The following is a 24,213-nucleotide window of genomic DNA, read 5'->3' as shown; positions in this document are numbered from 1 at the left end:
TATCTTGTGCAACCCTCACTTCCTTCGCCCCACCATTGACGTCCGAACTTTCAGCTGCCTAGTCCCTAAGTTCTGGAATTCCCTCTCTCCGCCTCTCCACCTTTCTCTCTCCTCCTTTACGACGCTCCTTAAAACCTACCTCTTTGACCAAGCTTTTGGTCACCTGTCCTAATGTCTTCTTCTGTGGCTCGGTGTTAATTGTTTGTTGCCCAATAACACACCTGTGAAGCACCTTGGGCTGTTTTATCTCATTCAAGGCGCTCAATAAATGAAGTTGTTGTGTGTATGTATGTGGATGTGACTGTTTCTCTATGTGTCAGGCTTTCCCTGTGGCTGTGTTTGTCTGTCTGTGGCTGTGTGGTTGTGTGTGTGTGTGTCTATGTATCTGCCCATGTGTGTGTACATGTGTTGTCTGTTTGCCTGTCTGTCGTTTGCCTGTGTGTCTATCTGTCCATGGGTGGGAGTGAGTGTGTGTTTTTCTATGTGTGTTGGTACATAAAGAAAGAAAGAAAGACTTGCGTTTCTGTAGCGTCTTTCTCGACCACCGGTATGTTTTATTTAATTCATTCTTGGGATGTGGGCGTCGCTAGCATTTATTGCCCATTCCTAGTTGGTCTTGAGAAGGTGGTGGTGGGCCTTCTTCTTGAACCGCTGTTAGGAAGTTCCCGGATTTTGACCCAGCGATGATGAAGGAATGGCGCTATATGTCCAAATCGGGATGGTGCGTGACTTGGAGGGGAACATGGAGGCGGTGGTGTTCCCATGTATCTGCTATTCTTGTGCTACTAGGTGGTGGAGGTCGCGGGTTTGGGAGGTGCTGCCAAAGAAGCTTTGGCGAGTTGCTGCACTGCATCCTGTAGATAGCGCACACTGCAGCCACGGTGCGCCGGTAGTGGAGGGAGTGGATGGTTAAGGCACTGGATGGGCTGCCAATCAAGCGGGCTGCCTTGTCCTGAATGGACGTGTGTAAATGTCTCCAGATTTTTGTTCAGATTCATTGCTTCTGCATCTTTAATGAATGGATTCTTTGTGTTTTGCTGGCTTGCCGTTGCCCAGCGCACTCCTCCCCTCGCCAGCAGTCATCTCCCAGAGTCAGTGAACAGGTCCACTCAGCTGATTGAGTCCAGCTCTCCACTGTGCACCAGCAGTGAGGGGGGCTCCCGCTCTCAGTGTTTCTATTCATGATATTTGCAGCTTATTTTGGCCGTCTGTTCAGTTGCCCTCAAATCCGAGTTTTATTGGGGTTTTGAGCTTTCGTTAAAAAGAAGTAAAATCGGAAGTAAAAAAACGCAAGGGCCTGGAATTGTCTTGTCTGTTCCGCCGTAACTCCAGCAGGAATCCAGTGGAATGCATTGGGAAAAGACAAGGACACGATCGCGTTGGGTCCCCGGCCATTCCGGGATTTCCTGGTCGGCCTTTTACCTCCACTTGCCCCTTAGAGTGCCAGTGACACCAAGAGGGCAGAGACAGACTGGGGGAGGTCCCTGCACTGGGAATCCCCACTTACCCGGCTCCGAAGGGACCCAGTGTAGGACTGGAGGCCGGTAAACCAAGTGGCATGAGGTGAACCTGATTCTAGATTGGCGCAAGTGGGTCCCACCAGGGGAATTCTGGCCCAGGAAACCAGCCTGGACCCACGGAGAAGAGGTTCATTTATTTTTTAAATTGGATTGCCCAACTTGCCCCATCCAAAGGATGCACCCTCCCATTGACCCCCACGAACTTTGGCAAAGTCAGTGCTGGAGGGCACCGATGGGCAGGATCTTGGTGTTAGCTCTGAGACTGCACCACAACAACACCAACAACAACATATATTTATATAGCGCCTTTAATGTAACAAAACGTCCCAAGGCGCTTCACAGGAGCGCTATCAACAAAAAAAATTTTTTTGACACTGAGCCATATAAGGAGATGTTAGGGCAGGTGACCAAAAGCTTGGTGGAAGAGGCAGATTTTATGGAGCGTCTTAAAGGAGGAAAGAGAAGTAGAGAGGTTTAGGGAGGGAATTTCAGAGCTGAGGACCCAGGCAGCTGAAGGCACGGCCGCCAATGGTTGAGCGATTAAAATCGGGGATGTTCAAAAGTCCAGAATAGGTAGAGCGCAGAGGTCTAGGTGGATTATAGGGCTAATGTAAGAAGTCACACAACACCAGGTTATAGTCCAACAGCTTTATTTGAAATCACTAGCTTTCGGAGCGCTGCTCCTTCGTCAGGTGAAGTGGAGAAATGCATAAAGACACAGCTTATATAGTCAGAGAATAATGTCAGATGTTTACAGGTAATCTTTCCAACTGCCATTTATCACACCTCGGCAGAGAGATAATCACAGCAATCAAAGGTGTGAATGGTGTCCAAACAGGTCAGCCAGGAAAACGCAAAATCGTCGAGCAGAAACTGATAGCCAAGTTCCGCACCCATGAGGACGGCCTCAACCGGGATCTTGGGTCATGTCATGCTACATGTAACCCCACCTGACGTAGGGTCATCCAGACTCGAGTCGTCGTTGGCTTGTTCTCTCTACACAGATGCGGCCGGACTTGCTGTGATTTCCAGAATAAAAAATGTTTTTTGTCTGTTTTTCATACAGACCCCAGCATCTGCAACATTTGACCCCTTGTGACCCCACCTCATTGTTCTTTGATGTAATGTTTTCCTGACTGACCTGTTTGGACACCATTCACACCTTTGATTGCTGTGATTATCTCTCTGCCGAGGTGTGATAAATGGCAGTTGGAAAGATTACCTGTAAACACCTGACATTATTCTCTGACTATATAAGCTGTGCCTTTATGCATTTCTCCACTTCACCTGATGAAGGAGCAGCGCTCTGAAAGCTTGTGATTTCAAATAAAGCTGTTGGACTATAACCTGGTGTTGTGTGACTTCTTACATTTGTCCACCCCAGTCCAACACCGGCATCTCCACACCATGATTATAGGGCTGGAGGAGATTACAGAGATAGTGAGGGGCGAGGGCATGGAGGGATCTGAAAACAAGGATGAGTATTTTAAAATCGAGGTGTGGAATTGTGAGGACTTGCTGTTTTTAATGAAAGGTTTTCACGGTGTATCTTACTGTTTCAGGTTGTGTGCGGGATTATTGCGGGATTTTTACACTACTTGTTCCTGGCAGCGTTCGTTTGGATGTTTCTGGAAGGAGTCCAGCTGTACCTCATGGTCAGAAACATCAGGAATTTGAGGGTTCCCCACTCAGAGAAAATTGGGAAGTGCATGTACCCCTGTGGCTACGGGGTCCCTGCAGTAATCGTGGTCATTTCTGCTGCAGTCTATCACGATGGCTATAGGTCACACAGGCAGTAAGTAACGTGTCCTGTTATTCCAGCCTTACAATGGAAATTGTGGGCTTCCTGATAAACTCAAATCACTGCTCTCCCCTGTGGACTTGTAGAGGTTTGACCAATTAGTAGCTTATATCTAGTCTTTCAAATAATCAGGATCGACTGCAAACCAGTATGGTGGGTATATTGTGTTTAATCAGAGTTTAAGACGGAATATAACATGCTAGTTATACAGTAAAAACATACGACCATGACAAGCAGCTGGTACCAGTCCCGATCGGATAGATGGCTGGCGTGCATGAACAGTTCTCTGTCTTCCGGCCTCTCTCTCTCTCTCTCTCGGGACTTCGAGTTGGTGAGCGTGGGATCGCTCTCAAAAGAGTGTTCGACCAGCCCAACTTCTGTCTGGCTCTCCCCTACACCGTCTGTGTGGACAAGCACTCAGGGTGTTACTTTTATTCTCTTTTTAGGGGTGGGCCTGAGGCCAGGTTACTGACAAGACCATTTAACCTATAGAAGTTTCTCTAAAACCTCATCATCCAATGACAGCTCAAGTTCTTTGTCTTGGTTCTTGGATGAAAGCCCTCCCCAAAAGGGGGTCTCATTACCTCATTCAATTTGTCTTATTGTTTAATCTTTCTGCAGGTTCTTCCTTTGGAATTTCTCTTGTCTCTATCCTCCCTAGTTTGGAGTCGGACATGCCATTCTTGGCCATCAGATGTTCGTATCTGTTTGTTATCAGTTATTTATGTTCATGCTGTTCATACAGCTTAGTGCATACAGCACTAAGATGGGAGGGAAAGTAGTGAGTGAGGAGGACATAAAAAACCTGCAAGGGGACATAGACAGGCTAAGTAAGTGGGCAGAGATTTGGCAGATGGAATACAATACTGGAAAGTGTGAGGTTATGCACTTTGGCAGGAAAAATCGTAGAGCAAGTTATTATCTTAATGGCAAGAAACTGGAAAGTACTGAAGTACAAAGGGATCTGGGGGTCCTGGTGCACGAAACTCAAAAGGTTAGTATGCAGGTGCAGCAAGTGATTAAGAAGGCCAATGGAATGTTGGCTTTCATTGCTAGGGGGATAGAATATAAAAATAGGGAGGTATTGCTTCAGTTGTACAAGGTATTGGTGAGACCGCACCTGGAATACTGCGTACAGTTTTGGTGTCCATACTTAAGAAAAGACATACTTGCTCTCGAGTCAGTACAAAGAAGGTTCACTCGGTTAATCCCGGGGATGAGGGGATGGACATATGAGGAGAGGTTGAGTAGATTGGGACTCTACTCATAGGAATTCAGAAGAATGAGAGGCGATCTTATTGAAACATATAAGATTGTGAAGGGGTTGGATCGGGTGGATGCGGAGAAGATGTTCCCGATGATGGGTGAAACTAGAACTAGGGGGCATAGTCTTAGAATAAGGGGCTGCTCTTTCAAAACTGAGATGAGGAGGAACTACTTCACTCAGAGGGTGGTAGGTCCATGGAATATGCTGCCCCAAAAAGCTGTAGAAGCTACATCATTACATAAATTTAAAACAGAAATAGACAGTTTCCTAGAAGTAAAGGGAATTAAAGGTTACGGGGAGCGGGCAGGAATTTGGACATGAGTCTAGGTTCGGATTGGTCATGGCCCTGTGGGTAGCGGAGCGGGCCCAGGGGCCGTGTAGCCTGATCCTGCTCCTATTTCATGTGTCTAATTCTGTTAGATTCAGGAGATGGTTCTGTGATAGTGGATTGGCGGTTAGGATCAGATCAGCCATGATCTTATTGAATGGCGGAGCAGGCTCGAGGGGCCGATTGGCCTACTCCTGCTCCTATTTCTTATGTTCTTATGTTCTATATTCTTTGGCTATGCAAAACTAACTATTTCATTATCAGACTATTGTACCATGGAATAAATCATTAAATTCCCAAAGATTTCTTCTATTCTATTCTCATACAATGGTTAAGTTACGCATTTTAAAGCAGTTTTGTTAAACAAAGTCAAAATCCTAACTTAGCATTATAACATGCTTATTAGCAGTAATGGAAGAAATATAACATTGGGCCTTGGTTGGTCAAATTAGAGAAACATAAACAAGGTTTAAATCCTAACTTGAAAACAAGATTATTTATGACCGTCACACTGCAGAATGCTATAACATCCACAGGGAACCAAAACACAGGCAGATTCTACACATCTATCTAATTATTCTAATACTAGCCTGAGGGTGATTTTGGGGGTGATTTTCAATCAGAAGTCGGGAAGGAGGTGGGACTACAACTTTCGGGATGCAGCCAACCCACGCGATTTTGACTTGATTGACCTTGTTGAGCCCGCTCAGCGGGTTCAGCAGGCCAATTAAGGGTCACCTGGCAACAGGTGATGTCACAGACTGAAATTTCATCTGTCAAGACGTTTTGACAGATGAAATATCAGTGTTTCACAGCTGTTTGAAGCTGTCAAACACTGACAGTCTTACTTCTAACCTGAGTCCTTCTACACAGACTCAGTTAGAAATCTCACCGGCACAGAAAGCTGCAGGCTGTCACTTTTGACAGTTCGCAGCCGTTCTGCTTTCTGTGCCGGTGAGATGAGGGACTCCCCGAACCTAAAGGAAGGAAGGCTGTAAAGGTAAATACAGGTAATTTAAACTTCTTTACACACTTTAGAGACACCAAACACACTTACCTTTGCACTCATGCACCCGTCACTCACCTGAACACCGACATCTCGACCTCTCCAAGTCCTTCAACCCGACGGCCCGACTCCTCTAACTTGGCGTGGTTTAGAGCCGTCGGGAATCCCATAGTTCAAGCTTTAAAATAGGGATTAGGCTAATAACTGCCTGTTAACTACCTGTTAACAGGCAATTAATTGGCACTAATCCCTTCCCGCCTCGGGTAGGCGGGTCCCAGTGCGGGGTGGGTACCCGCGTCCTTTAAAATTTACATGGAGGCGAGTTAGGGGCGGGATGGTGTCGGGACCCCCGAATTCGGGACTTTAACCCCCTGCATGCCTCCAATCCTGACTCCACGGGTCAATGAAAATCGACCCCTTTCTGTCTCTAGTTCTAATACAATCATGTAAATACAGCATTACTCGCATCAGTTTTATCCACAAAACCATATACATTTTGAACACCCCTGATTTCTAACATACTCCCCACCTTGAGAGGGAGAAGACTCTATTTCGACCTCTCACTTTCGATTTTGCATACATTGTGGCAGCTCTAAATTGTTAGATCGAAGGTTCAATTGGAGGGTCAGATGTTTCAAATAGCAAGACATTATAAGAAGGACTATTAAGACCAGACACTGGGGGCTGGACTTTATCAGCCCTGAGGAGGCATGTCTGGAGGCAGGACTCCTGGGAAAAATCCCCAAAAATGGGAGCCGGTCCCAAACCCGCTCCCAACCCGCCTTCAACCAACCTTCCAGGGAGTCGGGTCCCCGATTTGCACAGGGTCCCGACTCCTAGAGGCGGAAAGAGGATTATAGCCACTTAATTGCCTGTTAATAGGTAGTTAACAGGCCATTAAGAGGCTTTTTCCCATTTTTCCACTGCTGCAGTGGGCTTCCCGACGTCGGGGAACCCCGCCAGGGTAAATGAGGTGTGTTGTGGGTGTACTGTAATTTTTGTGTATATATGACAGCAGCAGAAGTGGTTTAAAGGATTTAGTGGGACACTGGTGAGTATCAGAGGTAAGGAAAAGTTATGAAAGTAATGTTTAATGTGTTTAGATGTTTCTGCAGGTGGCAAGCTGTGAAGTGTTTATGTAGCCTCATCTCATCGGGAGAAGTGACAGATGGCTTCTGCAATCTCAGCTGCAGATGCCATCTGTTTTATCCTAAGGAGAGAGTAATTGGAGAGCCTGGATGCAAAGGTTCACCTTTGGACAGTGATTGTCAAACACTGTCAAATCATCTGTCAAACAAGTATGGTGCATATGCCTTTAAGAAAACCAGCAGATAAAGTGTCATCAAGTGATATCATCTGACACCGGCTTTCCCTTAATTGGCCGCCAAGCCCGCAGGGCGGGCTTAACAAGGCCAATCAGGGGAAAATAGCACCAGCTCGTCAGACTTCGCTGGGGGCGGGACTGGAACCCAAAAACCAGCAGTCCCGCCTCGAACACGGCCTTCCAGGTAAGATTCCGCCCTGGGCAATTACTGGGGCCGCTGATATCATTCATGCTCAGGGATGTTGGCTGTCATTATAGGCTACTCCCCACCACTCGTGGTCCCCTAATTTACTTATTGCATTACTTCTTTCTCTTTATTGCAACATTTCTTTTCCCAATAATAATACAATTCATGTTCCTCTGAACTATCCTCTTATATATATATTTTGAACACCCCTGATTTCTAACATACTCCCCACCTTGAGAGGGAGAAAACTCTATCCTTTTCCCAATAATAAAACAATTCATGTTCCTCTGAACTATCCTCTTATTTTCTCATCTACTTGTCCCTCACCCTTTCCCTCCGCTCCTCTTCTCTCTCCTGGCTTCTTTTCCTCCCCCTACCTTGTCTCCCCTCCCCTTACCTCGCTCCCCTGCTCTTAACTTCTCTTCCCTCCCCCTGTATCCTCCCCTTACCTTGTCTCCCCTCCCCTTACCTCGCTCCCCTGCTCTTAACTTCTCTTCCCTCCCCCTGTATCCTCCCCTTACCTTGTCTCCCCTCCCCTTACCTCGCTCCCCTGCTCTTAACTTCTCTTCCCTCCCCCTGTATCCTCCCCTTACCTCCTCTCTTCTCTCTTCCTCTCATTTCCCTTTCTCCACCTAGCCCCTCTCCTCTTCTCACCTCTCCTCTCTCCTCCCCTTCCCTTCTCTCCTCTTCCACTCATCTACCCTCATTTCCTCTCCTCTCTCCACCCCATCCCTTCTTCCCTTTATCCTCTCCTTGCCACTCTCTCCATTCCCTGGTCAGTAATCAGGAATGGGATCCTGGCTGATTTCACCCCTTCCCCTGCCCCACCCTAACCCAGCAATTGCAGCTCCTCTCCCAGTCACATCAGCACATACCAGGGACCTCCCTGGACTCCTGTGGCTCAGGTCCACATCAGGCAGTCCACTTACCAATGTAGCTACTGAGTGCCTGCACTGGGGGGGAGGAATATGTATTTCATGGAATCATACAGCACAGAAGGAAGCCATTCGGCCCATCGTGCCTGTGCCGGCTCTTTGAAAGAGCCAGTTAGTCCCACTCCCCCGCTCTTTGCCCATAGCACTGCAAAATTTTCATTTTCAAGCATTTATCCAATTCCCTTTTGAAAGTCACCATTGAATCTGCTTCCACCGCCCTTTCAGGCGACACATTTCAGACCACAACCATTTGCGCTCATACCATTCATCCTTTAGCAAGTGGATTTCCGATATTTGTCAGCCTCAGTCAAGGTTGGGGGGAAGGGGTTGAGGGGTCAGGCATGTATGAAGGGAAGGGAAACCCGGAGTGCAGGCACAAAACAGATTGTGGGGGCAAGTGAAGGAGGGGTGGAGCACATGGCCTCTCGTTTGAGGGATGGCTAAATGGACAGGCAGGTCCATGAGGTGCTGAGAGGAGGGTTGCCCAATCTGACACTAAGGGCCACTCTGCCCAGAGGGTACCCGGGCACCATTCTGGGCAGCAGGCAGTCAGCCGGCTCAACACTGTGTAAACTACCTGCAAGAGCTGGGAACAAATGAAGGAGAAGACAGCACATTTAAAGGGAGCTGGTCAGGAAACAGCGCCTGACATGTTCCACGTCTCATAGACGGCCCAAAGATTGCCTGCTGCAACGTGTTGCCTGCTGCCTGTCTACTGCTCGCTCATGTCGAGAGAAAGAAAAAAGAAAAGCAAGAAAGAAAGAGAAAAGAAAAAGAAAGAGAAAAGAAAGAGAGAAGGACTGACTTGCATTTATATAGCACCGTTTACAACCTCAGAACGCTGTAAAGCCAATTAATTACTTTTGAAATGTAGTCACTTTTATAATGTAAGAAACAACCATTTTGCGCACAGCAAGCTCCCACAAACAGCAATGTGATAATGACCAGATCATCTGTTGGTTGAGGGATAAATGTTGGGCCCAGGACACCGGGAATAACTCCCCCTGCTCTTCTTCGAAATGGTGGCCATGGGAATCCTTTACGTCCACTTGAGAGGGCAGACGGGGCCTCAGTTTGACGCCTCATCTGAAAAACGTCAGCCTCGTGCCCCACAGCGCAGGTTCCGCGAGTAACCAGGGGCAACGCGTTCAAAACACAGTCCGGACCCATGGACTCTGCCCCTGGTTTTCCACCGCTCTCTGCGCTTGGTGCGTTCCCGTCAAACCGCCACATGGGGGTAGATTTCCCGACCCGTGACTAATTAATGTCTGCATTTACTGAGGGGTGAATGTCTCCTAAATGTCGGTCTATTACCTGCCAACGAAAGGAACGTATTATCATCCAATCAATGCGCGGGTTCGAAGAATATTTTTGCAGGATAAATCTCCTGCGATTCGCATGTTGTGCTTTCCTGTGCGACTCATCGTTCCGACCGATTCACTTTCTTCTCTTAACTTCCAGCTGCTGGATCTCCACGAAAAACGGATTCAACTGGAGTTTCCTGGGGCCTGTGTGTCTGATAATTGGGGTAATTTTTATACCATCCATATCGAGGTTCTGGGCTTTTATTTGCGCGAGATTGCATCACATGATCATGTTTGAAATGTGCGGTAAACTCCTGCTCTGTTTATGTATCTAACTCCACCCCCATTTACATGAATTAGCAAGTTGCCCCTCATCTGTACCTCATAGCGTCCTCCATAACCTCTCCCCCGACACCCTCTCTCCCCCACAGCCTCTCTCCCCGCCACTGCCTCTCTCCCCCACAGCCTCTCTCCCCCCACAGCCTCTCTCCCCCCCCACAGCCTCTCTCCCCCCACAGCCTCTCTCCCCCACAGCCTTTCTCCCCCACAGCCTCTCTCCCCCACAGCCTCTCTCCCCCCACAGCCTCGCTGCCCCCACAGCCTCTCTCTCCCACAGCCTCTCTCCCCCCACAGCCTCTCTCCCCCACAGCCTCTCTCCCCCCACAGCCTCTCTCCCCCCACAGCCTCTCTCCCCCCACAGCCTCTCTCCCCCACAGCCTCTCTCCCCCACAGCCTCTCTCCCCCACAGCCTCTCTTCCCCCACAGCCTCTCCCCCACAGCCTCTCTCCCCCCACAGCCTCTCTCTCCCCCACAGCCTCTCTCCCCCCACAGCCTCTCTCCCCCCACAGCCTCTCCCCCATTGCCTCTCTCCCCCGCCATGGCCACTGCCCCCCTCCATAGCCACACTTCCCCCATTGGCCACTGTCCCCTCACTCACCATGGCCACTCTTCCCCTGCCCGAAGCCTCTCTCCCCAAATCCAGTCGCTTCAGAGAAGAAAGGGAAAATTTCAGAAAAAGAAATGTTGACAGCGAGGAGAGTTTGAAAGCCCACCATCTCTGGGTGTGAGCATCAGTTGATGAGTCACATGAACTTAAGAGTTAAAAAGGGGTTGATTCCAGATACAATCCACCAGAATCTGTTGATGTTCAGCCAACACATGTCTTCAAATCTTCCAACAGATCAACACAGTTCTGTTCTTCACAATACTCTGGATATTGAGAGAAGAAGTTTCCAAGCGCGACACTCAAGTGTCTAAAATTCAGGACACGAGGTGAGTGTCACCGCGTCTCGGACTTTACAGAAAACTTGGGAACAGATAAATATTTTGAAGTTTTTAGGAAGGTTTATCAAATGAAAAATTTGCCGGGCTGTGGGGAAGGAGCAGGGGAGTGGGACTAATTGGCTCTTTCAAAGAGCCGGCACAGGCACGATGGGCCGAATGGCCTCCGTCTGCTCTATATGATTCTATAAGCTTTACATCTAAAAGGTCAGCATTATTTAAAGGAAAAGATTAAAAACTTGACATACATTTCAACTCTGGTCAATAAAGTCAGTGTGCAGATCAGAAATCATGAATAAATCTATACTTAAACATCACAGTCACAGTGCTGTGAATGAGTTTGCCAATCCGGTGCCATCTTATGTGGTAGGCCACATCCGCTGGGAACTGCAGAGGTTGCCACAGCTCATTTCATGGCAGCACCTTACAGCAAGCAGTCAGAAGACTTTTCTCCAATGCCTTGGGCTCAACTTCAAAGTTACAAAGGTGAAAGGTCGGTGTCCCAAGGTGAAAGGCCAGAGTTTCACAGGCCAAAGGCCAAGGTTTAACTCGCCATAGCTCAGTGGTAGCACTCTTGCCTCTGACTCAGAAGGTCATTGTAATGTATGTAATTTATATATACCTTAAGGGAGAGAACTACTTTTTACAGCTCCTGTATACTGTAGTACCGGCAGTGACCACACCTGTATATAAACCCTGAGTAGTGATCTGTACAGTTAGTTCTAGAGTAACCCTCATTCAGTAAACACCTGTTGAATCGTTCCCTGCAGACTGTTGTCTGATTATTGAAGGACACAACATTAAGATACACGGACCTAACATTCATGGGTTTGAGCTTTAATCCGTGAGTCCAAAATCTAGATCGATAATTAAGTACAGTACTGAGAGAGTGCTGCACTGTCAGAGGTACCATCTTTCAGTAACCAGTAAAGGCATACCACAGTGCCTCAGTGGTTAGGCTCTCACTTGTTGAAGATGGTCATTGCCTGTCACTTGTGTGATGTGAATGTTACTTGCCATTTACTAGCCCAAGCCTGGATGTTCACAGAAATCACAGAAATCACAGAATCCCCACAGTGCAGATGGAGGCCATTTCGGCCCATCGAGCCTGCACCGACACATATCCCACCCTATCCCCGTAACCCCACGTATTTAATCCCCTAACACTAAGGGTCAATTTATCATAGCCAAATCAACCTAACCCGCACATCTTTGGACTGTGGGAGGAAACCGGAGCACCCGGAGGAAACCCACGCAGACACGGGGAGAATGTGCAAACTCCACACAGACAGTCGCCCGAGGCCAGATTTGAACCCGGGTCCCTGGCGCTGTGAGGCAACAGTGCTAACCACTATGCCACCGTCCAGGTCTTGCTGCATACGGGCATGGACTGCTTCATTATCTGAGGAGTTGCAAATGGAGCTGAACACTGTGCAATAATCAGCGAGCATCCCCACTTCTGACCTTATGATGGCGAGAAGATCATTGATGAAGAAGCTGGAGATTGTTGGGCCTATGAAGCTGACCAGAGGAACTCCTGCAGCGATGTCCTGGGGCTGAAATGATAGGCCTCCAACAACCACAACCATTTTTTTGTGCTAGGTATGACTCCAGACAGTGGAACTTTTTCCCCTGATCCCCATTGATTTCAGTTTTACTAGGGCTCCTTGGTTCCATAATCGGTTGATTGCTGACTTGATGTCAAGGGTAGTCATGCCTACCTCACATCTGGACCAAGGCATCAATGAGGTCTGCACCGAGTGGTCCTGACAGAACCCAAACTGAGCCTCGGTGAGCAGGTTATTGGTGAATTGTTGTCACTTGATACCACTGTTGAAGACACTTTGCTGATGATTGAGAGTAGGCTGATCGGGTGATAAATGGTCGGGTTGGATTTGTCCTGCTTTTTGTGGACAGGACACACCAGGGCAATTGTCCACATTGTTGGGTAGATGCCAGTGTTGGAACAGCTTGGCTAGAGGTACGGCTAGTGTTGGAGCACAGGTCTTCACTGCTACACCCGGGACGTTGCCCCGTAGCCTTTTCCATGTCCAGTGCACTCAACTGTTTCTTGATGTCATGTGGAATAAAATGAATTGGCTGAAGACTGGTTTTGGTGATGCCAGGGACCTCAGGAGGAGGCTGAGATTGATCATCCACTTGGCACTTCTGGCTGAAGATGGTTGCAAATGCTTCAGCCTTGTCTTTTGCTGGGCTCTGCCATGGTTGAAGATGGGGATGTTCATGGAACCTCCTTCCCCTGTTAATTGCTTAATTGTCCACAGCCATTCATGACTGGATGTGGCATGACTGCAAAGCTTTGATTTGTTGGATCGTTTAGCTCTGTCTAGAGCATGTTGCTTCCACTGTGCAGCGTGCATGTAGTCCTGTGTTGTACCTTCACCAGGTTGGTGCTGGTTGGTCTCTGGCTTGATGGTAATGGTAGAGTGAGGGATAAGTTAAGCCATGAGGTTACAGATTGTGGTAGAATATAATTATGCTGCTGCTGATGGCCCACATCACCTCATGGATGCCCAGTTTTGAGCTGCTAGATTTGTTTTTATTCTATTCAACTTAGCATGGTGGCAGTACCAGACGACACGATGAAGGGGGTCCTCAGTGTGAAGACAGACTTGGTCTCCACAAGGACTGTGCGGTGGTCTCTCCTACAATGCTGTCATGGAGAGACACATCTGCTCACACATAAACTAGGTCAAATAGGTTATTCCCTCGTGTTGGTACTCTCACCACTTGCCGTAAGCCTAGTGCTCAGGACTCGGCCAGCTCAGTCAGTGGTGGCACTACCGAGCCAGTCTTGGTGATGGACATTGAAGTCCTCCTTGCCACCCACAGTGCTGTATCTCACTGATCTCTCTTTGTTGCAGGATGCTGACGTTTAAAGCCATTGCGCAGGTGTTTGTCCTGGGCTGTACTTGGATTTTTGGATTGTTTCAGCTTCAGGAAGAAGCCGGGGTGATGGCCTATTTATTCACCATCGTCAACAGTTTCCAGGGCACCTTCATCTTCATCCTCCTCTGTGTGTTAAATCCCAAGGTAGGGAATATTGCCTCGTTCGGTTTTAAGCTGATAGGACAGGTACCATCTTGTGGAATTGAAGTCCTTTCTCCTGTTCCCCTCTCCTGACAGAGCTGGCGAGTACTGGGGTTTGGTTCCATAAGTGCTCTCCAGGCCCGTGTCTGAGCGGCCACACTTTAGACGTGAGACCAGGCAGTGAAGGCAGGCATGGTATTGGAGCAACAGTGTCAAGCTCTGCCCTTCCGTCATCAGGCACCCTCTTTCCGACGGGGAACACTGAAAAGTGCTCGGGAGCGGGAGTGCCGGCTGATTGCTTCGCCTTCCTTTCTAACCCTGGGACACTGAGGCCAACTGTAGCCCCCAAATTGTGCCCCGTCTGCGATCAGCAAGTTCAGCACAGACCAGGGATAGTACCTGGAACCTTCTGTGATAAACAGTCTTTCAGAAAGTCACAGTCGGTATTGAATATGATGAAGGGTTTTATTCTTATTTCATACAAACATCTTCAGCCTTTCTGACACATTCAGTTATAAAGTGGGCACCTCACAGAGGTGACCTTTAGGAAGGAGGTGAAGACTTTGGAGAGGGTACAGAAGTGATTTACTAGAATGGTTCCAGGGATGAAATATTACAATTATGTGGATAGACTGGAGAAGCTGGGGTTGTTCTCCTTGGAGTAGAGAAGGCTAAGAGGAGATTTGATAGAGGTGTTCAAAATCATGAAGGGTTTAAATAGAGTAAATAAAGAGAAACTGTTTCCAATGGCTGAAGGGTCGATAACCAGAGGGCAAAGATTTAAGGTGATTGGCAAAAGAACCAGAGGCGACATGAGGAAAACCTTATTTACACAACGAGTGGTTAGGATTTGGAATGTGCTGCCTGATAGGGTGGTGGATACAGATTCAATTGTAGCCTTCAAAAGGGAATTGGATAAAGACTTGAAGGAGAAAAATTGCAGGGATGTGGGGAAGAGTAGGGGAGTGGGATTAACTGGTACAGTAGCTTAGTGGTTATGTTACTGGGCTAGTAATCCAGAGGCCTGGACTAATAATTTGCATGTTGTAGGAATGTCTAGTTCCTACCAAGAGACTGAGGTCAACTCAGGCGATCAAACAAACGATATTTAATGTAAAACTAACTGAGTTTAACAAACAAATGCACGAGAACTACGAATACAGGTCTACTCAGTTCGGAGGCTCCACGAGGACTGCTTGGGCGGTCCCGTGGCTGGCGTCATGACATCATGACGTTTTTCCCGCCGGTGGGGATCACGTGATGAACGGCGTGACGTCATCGCGTTTGCCCGCACTCTTAAAGGGACCGCGCTCTGTACATGCAAACAGTATATACAAAGATACAGACTCAGGCTGTAGCTAACATATTGTTGAAGGGAATTATATACAGTTGATCAGAGTCCCTTAGTGGCTCCGCCACAATGTGTTCAAATCCCACTCACAGCAGCTGGAGAACTTAAATTCAGTTAATGAAATAAATCTGAAATATAAAAGGTAGTAAAGAAAACCCATCTGGTTCACTGGTGTCCTTTTAGGGAAGGAAATCTACTTCCCTTATCTGGTCTGGCCTATATATGACTCCAAAGCTACAGCAATGTGGTTGACTCTTAACTATCCTCTGAAACAGCCTAGCAAGCTACTCAGTTGCAAAAAGCAGCTCTCCACCACCTTCTCAAAGGGAAATTACAGATGGACAATAAATGCTGGCCTTGCCAGCGACGTGCACATCCTGCGAATGAATAAAAAAACTGGATTGCTCTTCGGAAGAGCCAGCACAGACTCGATGGGCTGAATGGCCTCCTTTTGTTCGATTCTAAGATTCTAAGAAGATTTACAATAACCAGAGGAAGTGTAATTTATTGCAGGAAGTATCAGTCGCAGGAGTTTCGACCAGCGATACATGAAGAACTTGCATTTATATGGCGCCTTTCACGACATCAGGACACAGCCAATGAAGTACTTTTGAAGTGTATAAATTAACTTTGTTTATATTCCACATAATTTATACCAAGAGCACGTTGACTCCGAACAATAATAATGTGGCAAGGTCCCAGATTTAGTGTGAAACTCTAATTGTTCTCATTCGGTTAACTATCACTGGAGTAATGACTGTGTGTTGTATCTTGCCTTAAGGTGAGGGCGGAGTACCGGAAATGGTTTGCCAAGGCGTGCAGGGCAAAGGCTTCACCGGAGAATACAGCCACCACAATGACAGCCATGTCGGTGAGTGGGTCTCGGCTCATAACGTAGAATCTTAGAATCATACAGCACAGAAGGAAGCCATTCGGCCCACCGTGCCTGTGCCGGCTCTTTGTAAGAGCTCTCCAATTAGTCCCACTCCCCTCGCTCTTTCTCCATAGCCCTGGAAATTTTTCTTTTTCAAGTTTTTATCCAATTCCCTTTTGAAAGTTACTATTGAATCTGCTTCCACCGCCCTTTCGGGCAGTGCATTCCAGATCACAACAACTCGCTGCGTAAAAAATTCTTCTCATCTCCCCACTGGATCTTTTGCCAATTACCTTCAATTTGTGTCCTCTGTTTACTGACGCTCCTGCCAGTGGAAACATCTTATCCCTATCTACTCTGTCAAAACCCCTCATAATTTTGAACACCTCTATTAAATCTCCCCTTAACCTACCCTGCTCTAAAGGAGAACAATCCCAGCTTCTCTAGTCAAGTCAAAACAGAATTCTTGGATAGTTAGCCGAAGCACTGCCTTCTATATTCAGACTCTGCTTTCTTCAGCTGGCCCTAGAGCTTGGCTTCCCGTATCAACATTGACTTCAGTTACCCATTCGATTGGTTACAGAGACCCAATCACTGTGGTTTCCTTTACTTCATTCTCATCACCACCATCACCTTCGAACTGCAGCCTCACTGATGAGCCCACCGGGGCTGAAAGGTGATCCTGTGATAACAAGAGACCGGGTTCGGCATCTCAACCAATGCTACACGTTCCCCGTCACTGACTGAAGGCTCTGACTGACCCAATCCATGCTGAAAGTGAAGAATTGTACATTTTAGGCTGTGTGTGTTCAGCATATATTACAAATTTGAGCCGCTGAGAAATGTTGCATAGAATACATACGGCCCAGAAACAGGCCACTGGGCCCGAGTGGTCCATGCCGGTGTTTATGTGCCACACGAGCCTCCTCCCAGCCCTCTTCACCTCACATCCTTCTACTCCTCTCTCCCTCATGTGTTTATCTAGTTTCCCTTTAAATGTATCTAAGCTATTTTGAGGGAAGTGGCGGTAGGGATTGTGGATGCATTGGTAATAATTTTCCAAAACTCCCTGGACTCAGCAAAGGTCCCAGCAGATTGGAAAACTGCTAATGTAACACCCTTATTTAAAAAGGGTAGTAGGCAAAAGGCTGGAAACTATAGACCTGTTAGCCTAACATCTGTGGTTGGTAAAATGTTAGAGTCCATTATTAAGGAGACAGTAACGGGACATTTGGATAAACATAATTTAATAGGACAAACTCAGCATGGTTTCATGAAGGGGAAGTCATGTTTGACAAATTTGCTTGAGTTCTTTGAGGAAGTAACATACAGGGTGGATAAAGGAGAACCAGTGGACGTAGTGTATTTAGACTTCCAAAAAGCATTTGACAAGGTGCCACACAAAAGATTATTGCTCAAGATAAAAAATCACGGGATTGGGGGTAATATTCTGGCGTGGGTGGAGAATTGGCTCTCTAACAGAAAGCAGAGAGTTGGGATAAATGGTTAATTCTCAGACTGGCAATCAGTAACTAGTGGTGTTCCGCAGGGGTCAGTGCTGGGTCCCCAACTCTTTATAATCTATATTAACGATTTGGAGGAGGGGACCGAGTGTAACATATCAAAGTTTGCAGATGATACAAAGATGGGAGGGAAAGTAGTGAGTGAGGAGGACATAAAAAACCTGCAAAGTGACATAGACAGGCTAAGTAAGTGGGCAGAGATTTGGCAGATGGAATACAATACTGGAAAGTGTGAGGTTATGCACTTTGGCAGGAAAAATCATAGAGCAAGTTATTATCTTAATGGCAAGAAACTGGAAAGTACTGTAGTACGAAGGGATCTGGGGGTCCTGGTGCACGAAACTCAAAAAGTTAGTATGCAGGTGCAGCAAGTGATCAAGAAGGCCAATGGAATGTTGGCTTTTATTGCTAGGGGAATAGAATATAAAAACAGGGAGGTATTGCTGCAGTTATACAAGGCATTGGTGAGACCGCACCTGGAATACTGCATACAGTTTTGGTGTCCATATTTAAGAAAAGACATACTTGCTCTCGAGTCAGTACAAAGAAGGTTCACTCAGTTAATCCCTGGAATGAGGGGGTGGTCATATGAGGAGAGGTTGAGTAGATTGGGACTCTACTCATTGGAGTTCAGAAGAATGAGAGGCGATCTTATTGAAACATATAAGATTGTGAAGGGGCTTGATCGGGTGGATGCAGTGAGGATGTTCCCAATGATGGGTGAAACTAGAACTAGGGGGCATAATCTTAGAATAAGGGGCTGCTCTTTCAAAACTGAGATGAGGAGAAACTTCTTCACTCAGAGGGTGGTAGGGTTTGTGGAATTTGCTGCCCCAGAAAGCTGTGGAAGCTACATCATTAAATAAATTTAAAACAGAAATAGATAAGTTTCCTAGAAGTAAAGGGAATTAAGGGTTACGGGAGTGGGCAGGAAATTGGACATGAGTCTAGGTTCAGAATGGTCATGGCCCTGTGGGTAGTGGAGCGGGCCCAGGGGCCATGTAGCCTGGTTCTGTTCCTACTTCTTGTGTTCTAATTCTGTGTTAGATTTCAGGAGATGGTTTTATTCCTGTTCCTGGCTGGGGTGGAGATCGCCTTTACAGAAGGTAAGTACTGTAGAAAATATAGGGACAGAGTGATCTCCTGGAAGAGTTTCGATCGCCTAGATGGGTCGGAGAGGAATTTCCCAGATTTTTTCTCCCAAATTGGCCATTGGGTTTTTTACCTGGTTTTTCACCTCTCCTGGGAGATCACATGGGTTCGGGTGGGATGGAGAGTGATAGAAGATTTGAGGTTAGGATCAGATCAGCCATGATCTTATTGAATGGTGGAGCGGGCTCGGGGGGCCGATTGGCCTACTCCTGCTCCTATTTCTTATGTTCTCATGTTCTTATTTGTCTCAACTACTCCCTGTGGGTAGCGAGTTCCACATTCTAACCAGTCTCTGAGTGCAGAAGTTACTCCTGAATTCCTTATTGAATTTATTGGTGACTATCTTATATTGATGTATTTTTAAACCAGCTGATTGAATCTGTAGAGGCAGCAAAGTATCAAACTCTTCATCACCACCTTGTTTTGTCTCTATTACAATGATCAGGGGCTTTCCGAACTTTCACTTTAATTTCTCCTTCGCTGTAGATTTGCTGTCCTGTGCACTCTCCCTACACCCACCCACCCCCTCACCCTTCTACTGTGTCAGGAATTTACATGTACTACCTCCAATCACCCTCACAGCTTTGAAATCAAGACTCGTTCTTTTCCATGATGTCAACGCTGTGGATTTCCTGACCTGCCTTAGTCTTCAGGCTTTGTAATATGTTATAAGTGTCACCCTTGTAGTTGACGCGTATGGTGATGGTGAGCGGTTTGCACCATTTGTCCGATATAGGTGGCTGCCTGGGATAAGCAGGGACGGATTAAGTGATTGGGACTGTACCCAGGTTTTCCAGCCGGTGTTATTTTAATGCTGGTATTAACTCATTTATTTAAATGGATTCACGGTGATTCAGATTTCTAAGCCTGCTACACTTGTGAACTTTGACCTACTGTGCTGTAGGCCTCAGCCCCTCACTCGATTTCTCAAGGTTCCAGTGCTCCCATCTTGTTTCTCTGTATTGGGTTCTCTTCGGACCAAATACTGTGCCCTGAGTTTGTTTTCTGGCCCGGAGTTAACTCACTGAACATGACCATAAGAATTTATTTTCCATTTTGATGCAGAGCTCGGAGCAATGATGAAGCTGCTCGCCTCTCGTCGGTTGTGCAACGTAGGCCGAACGGATGGAGAAGTGAAGACCATCGTCCTCTTTGCTGCAGCGATGAGAATGGACTTTGCAAAGATGTTGGAACTATCCTGCCCAGAAATACAACATGGAAACAGGCCATTCGGCCCAACCAGTCCGTGTCGGTGTTTACCCTCCACACGAGCAAATAGTTCTAATCACATCCATTTAGTTCCAACCCTCCTTTCACCCCAAATTCCTTCAGCCACTTATCCAACCTCATCTTGAGCCGTAGTTTATGCCTCAATCACTAACCCTGGAGGTGAATTCCACAGACTCACAACTCTCTGTGAAGAGGTTTCTCCTGGCCTCTGTTCTAACTCTTTTACATTGAATCTTCTATCTATGGCCTCTCGTTCTTGACCCCTCAACCGCTGGAAACAGTGGGGGGAATTTTTCGGGGGGGCTCAGTGGGCGCAATCGGTGGCGGGTCGGGTGGGAGCATATTTTTTTGACTGCGGGTTGTGAACCTGCTATCAACCCGCCGCCACGCGGCTTTCCCAGATGTCGGGTGTGTCAGGGCTGAACAGACCTGACACACAGTGGCGGGGGAGGCAATTCAGGTCATTATGACCTTGTTAACAGCCCATTAAAAAGTATTTTGCGTTCACCTTTACATTTTACGAGGTCGCCCATGGGGTCCACACTGCTCGGTGATCACGTCAGGTAACGTATTCAGGAGTTGTATGACCATGGAATCATCTCATTACTTGACAGCTGCAAATGTGCTATAAAAGCTCCCATCTCACAGCTGTTCACTTTCCAAGCTCAGAAACTGTTGCTTACTGCATTTGGAAGACAGATTGAGCTTTATGCAGGTTGCAAGTGTTTGGAGCAAACTCCCTATCCAATGTCACCTCATTGGAACAACCTCTCCCACCTATGACAGATTGCTTCTGTCATCTCAAGTTCACCTGCTATCTATTACATTGGACTGGGTACGGTTTATGCTGTCTCACCTTGGTCCTCAGAATCCCACCATGATCATCCCCAACACCAGCAGCACCAGCCACACCAGCAGCACCAACAACACCAACCTTCTCCGCAATCAACCGATGCTGCACAGGACACAGGGCACCAGCACCCAACCACATTGCTGCCCGGGAGGCCAGGGATGGCCTCACCATGGCCAGATTTACTTCAGTTGATGCTGTACACCCTGGCTGCCACATAATGCGGCAGGTTGGCACCAACCCACACCAACACCATAAAGCATCCCTACAATGCCCAAGCCATTCCTTTCACACTCATGACCATTGCTGGTAGTGGGGGGAGCACTGTTATGTCTCACCATTCATTGGAACTCACTAAGCCACTTCCAAAGGTGCACACAAATCTATCCAAGAATGCAAAGTGTTGAAAATAAAGTTTTCAATGTTTGACAGCACATTAACAGAGACTTTACATGAACATTGGCTAAAACACCCAAGTGCCTACTGACGTGAAATAACTCACTACGCACTTGGTTTGCGCATAAGGCAAGGCTTTAATCAACTTGTTTCAGAACATGGAGGTCTAGTTGTACTTCACTAGTTCCTTGTCTTACAAAATGTCCCTGTTAAGCTGGGCCCACGCCTGAGTATTTATACTCCTTGGACGGCGCCACCAGCCGACCGTCCAGCGTTATTTCATGAGTAGTTTCTTGATAAATGACGAGATTTATAACACCTACCTTGTGTGTTGTGAGTTGGCTTGATTGGACTAGGATGAGGGTGAGTGTGAGGGATGGCTAGTGAGATGGGGGTGTGATAATGTAAATAGAGAAAGATGGGTGGAGGTGCAAGGTAGGTTGGTGTGAGTAAGGTTGTGCAGGAGTAGGGCAGGGAAGGCAAAGTGATGGGGATGTGATGAGTGGCACAGCAGGATGAGGTTGAGTGTGGCTTTGCAGTAACATTTTGTTATCTACTGAGATCACTGAAAGGTTTGTGCCACTGCAGCCTGGTCCTCCTGACGACAGCTCTGCTTGTGCCCTCCTGTGCAATGTGCAACCAGGCTGCATTGGTCTTCTGGGGAGGTCTCTTCTACCCATTGGAAGGGAAGAGAACCTCCCTGCGTGCTGTGACTCCCTCCATAAGCATATGGAGGGAGTCATGGGAGAGACTGGGTGCAACCCTGCACCTCTGTGCAGTGCTTGTCAGTGTTTGCAGCACCTCAATGCTGTATAACACTGACAGCACAAATGGCAAATTCAATTTGCGCATGGTCCCTTTAAGGAACACCAACACCATAAAGCACCCCTACAATGCCCAAGCCATTCCTTTCACACTCATGACCATTGCTGGTAGTGGGGGGAGCACTGTTATGTCTCACCATTCATTGGAACTCACTAAGTCACTTCCAAAGGTGCACACAAATCTATCCAAGAATGCAAAGTGTTGACAATAAAGTTTTCAATGTTTGACAGCACATCAAATGACGTCATCAGACCCACTGCCTTTAATTGGCCGGCAAACGCGTTGGGTGGGCTTAACGAGCCCAATCAACGTAAAATCATTCTACACAGCGGGCTGGAGCCAGCAGCGGGGTCGGGACCCGCCACCGGTGTCACCCGCCATGGACCCGCCGAGGTCGGGGAACTAGCGGCCAGGATCATTCTAACTAACCTGTCCCTATCCTTTCATAATTTTAAATATTTCTAACAAATGAACATTGGAAGAGGAGTCGGCCATTCAGCCCCTCGAGCCTGCTCTGCCATTCAATTAGATCCTGGCTGATCTGTACCCCAACTCCATTTACCTGCCTTGATACCCTCACCTATCAAAAATCTATCGATCTCAGTCTTGAAAATTTCAATTGGCCCCCAGCATCTACAGCCTTTTGGGGAGACAGTGCCTGATTTCCACGACCCTTTGTGTGGAAAAAATGCTTCTTGATTTCAGTCCTGAACGGCCTGGCTCTAATTTTAAGGCTGTGCCCCCTTGTTCTGGATTCCCCCACCAGAGGAAATCATTTATCTCTATCTACCCTTTATAATTTTTAAAGACCTCAACAAAATGGATTGTGAATTCCAAAAAGCTGAAATAAAGATATAACTTTTCTAAAAAATGCTGATTTATTGACATTAAAACACAGCAGTTTGACAGAGAGAGATGCTTCCAAACTCAGTCAGTAGTATGTCTCAAAACTCGGAATGATCAATTCTGCTTCGGGAGAGACGGAGGGGTTAATTCTTCCTTGACATGTACTTTTAACCAGACCTCATGGGTTGGATTGTTAATCCTCCAGGATTTCCCTGGAGTCTCCAGGAATTAAAGATTAATCCTCCAGGACACGGCTGCGAGCAACAGCAAGAGAAATGTCATTGGGGTCTTAAAAAAAAAGTGTTTCTTTTCTTTGAACACTTCCATTTATTAGTTACTAGCTGGAGTACCCGGCATTGCCGAGGGAACTGAAGAACCCTCTGCCATGTTTATAAAGCTGTTTATAAAATTATTGGGATTGAAGAACTCTTCCTAAGCACCCAGGAGGTGGTTCTTTAACTTCGTTTTTTGTTAATGGGGATCGCCAGTTGCCATATACTCTAGGTTTTACAGTTTTGGGTATGTCTCACCTGGTCAACAGCTTGCCGTGCCTGAGTCTGGTCAGGAGTCTCTGAGACTCTGGCTTGGGTATGTCTTGCCTGGTTAACAGCTTGCCGTGCCTGAGTCTGGTCAGGAGTCTCTGACTCCCCCCTCCGTCTCCCTCCCCCTCCCTCCATCACCCTCTCTCCCTCCCTCCCTTCCTCTCCCTCCACCTCTCTCTCCCTCCCTCTCACTCCCTCCCCTTCACTCCCTCCCTCCCCCCTCTCTCCCCCTCCCCTCTCTCACTCCCTCCCCTTCACTTTCTCCCTCCCTCCCCCTCTCTCTCCCTCCCCGCGCTCCTTCCCTCCCTCCCTCTCCCAGCCCCTCACTCTTTCCCTCCCCTCTCTGTCTCCCTCCCCTCTCTCTCCTCCCCCTCTCTCTCCCTGCCCCTCTCTCTCCCTGCCCCTCTCTCTCTCCCCTCTCTCTCCCCTCTCCCCCTCCCTCCCCGCTCTCTCTCCCTCCCTCTCTCTCTCTCCCTCCCCTCTCCCTCTCCCCCTCTCCTCTCCCTCTCCCCCTCTCCTCTCCCTCCCTCTCTCCCTCCCTCCCCCTCTCTCTCCCTCCCCGTCTCTCCCTCCTTTCCTCTCTCTCCCTCCCTCCTCTCTCTCTCCCTCCATCCCCCTCT

At 47.6% G+C, this 24,213-nt stretch overlaps 1 protein-coding gene across 1 annotated transcript in view; it reads left to right on the top strand.

The window, feature by feature from the left end:
* LOC147097620 (adhesion G protein-coupled receptor E3-like) overlaps positions 1-24,213 on the top strand; it is a 103,500-nt gene that overhangs the window by 69,988 nt on the left and 9,299 nt on the right. Inside the window, exons 12-16 of the mRNA XM_085971422.1 lie at positions 3,083-3,315; positions 9,830-9,896; positions 10,853-10,944; positions 13,839-14,007; positions 16,137-16,226. Of these exons, the coding sequence (XP_085827548.1) occupies positions 3,083-3,315; positions 9,830-9,896; positions 10,853-10,944; positions 13,839-14,007; positions 16,137-16,226 (651 nt within the window). The remainder of the gene's footprint in view (positions 1-3,082; positions 3,316-9,829; positions 9,897-10,852; positions 10,945-13,838; positions 14,008-16,136; positions 16,227-24,213) is intronic.

Source organism: Somniosus microcephalus, chromosome 31, assembly GCF_052327205.1.
Source record: "Somniosus microcephalus isolate GS21.2 chromosome 31, FLI_Smic_1.0, whole genome shotgun sequence".
Classification (NCBI taxonomy): Eukaryota; Metazoa; Chordata; class Chondrichthyes; order Squaliformes; family Somniosidae; genus Somniosus; species Somniosus microcephalus.
This window is presented reverse-complemented; position numbering and strand designations above follow the sequence as displayed.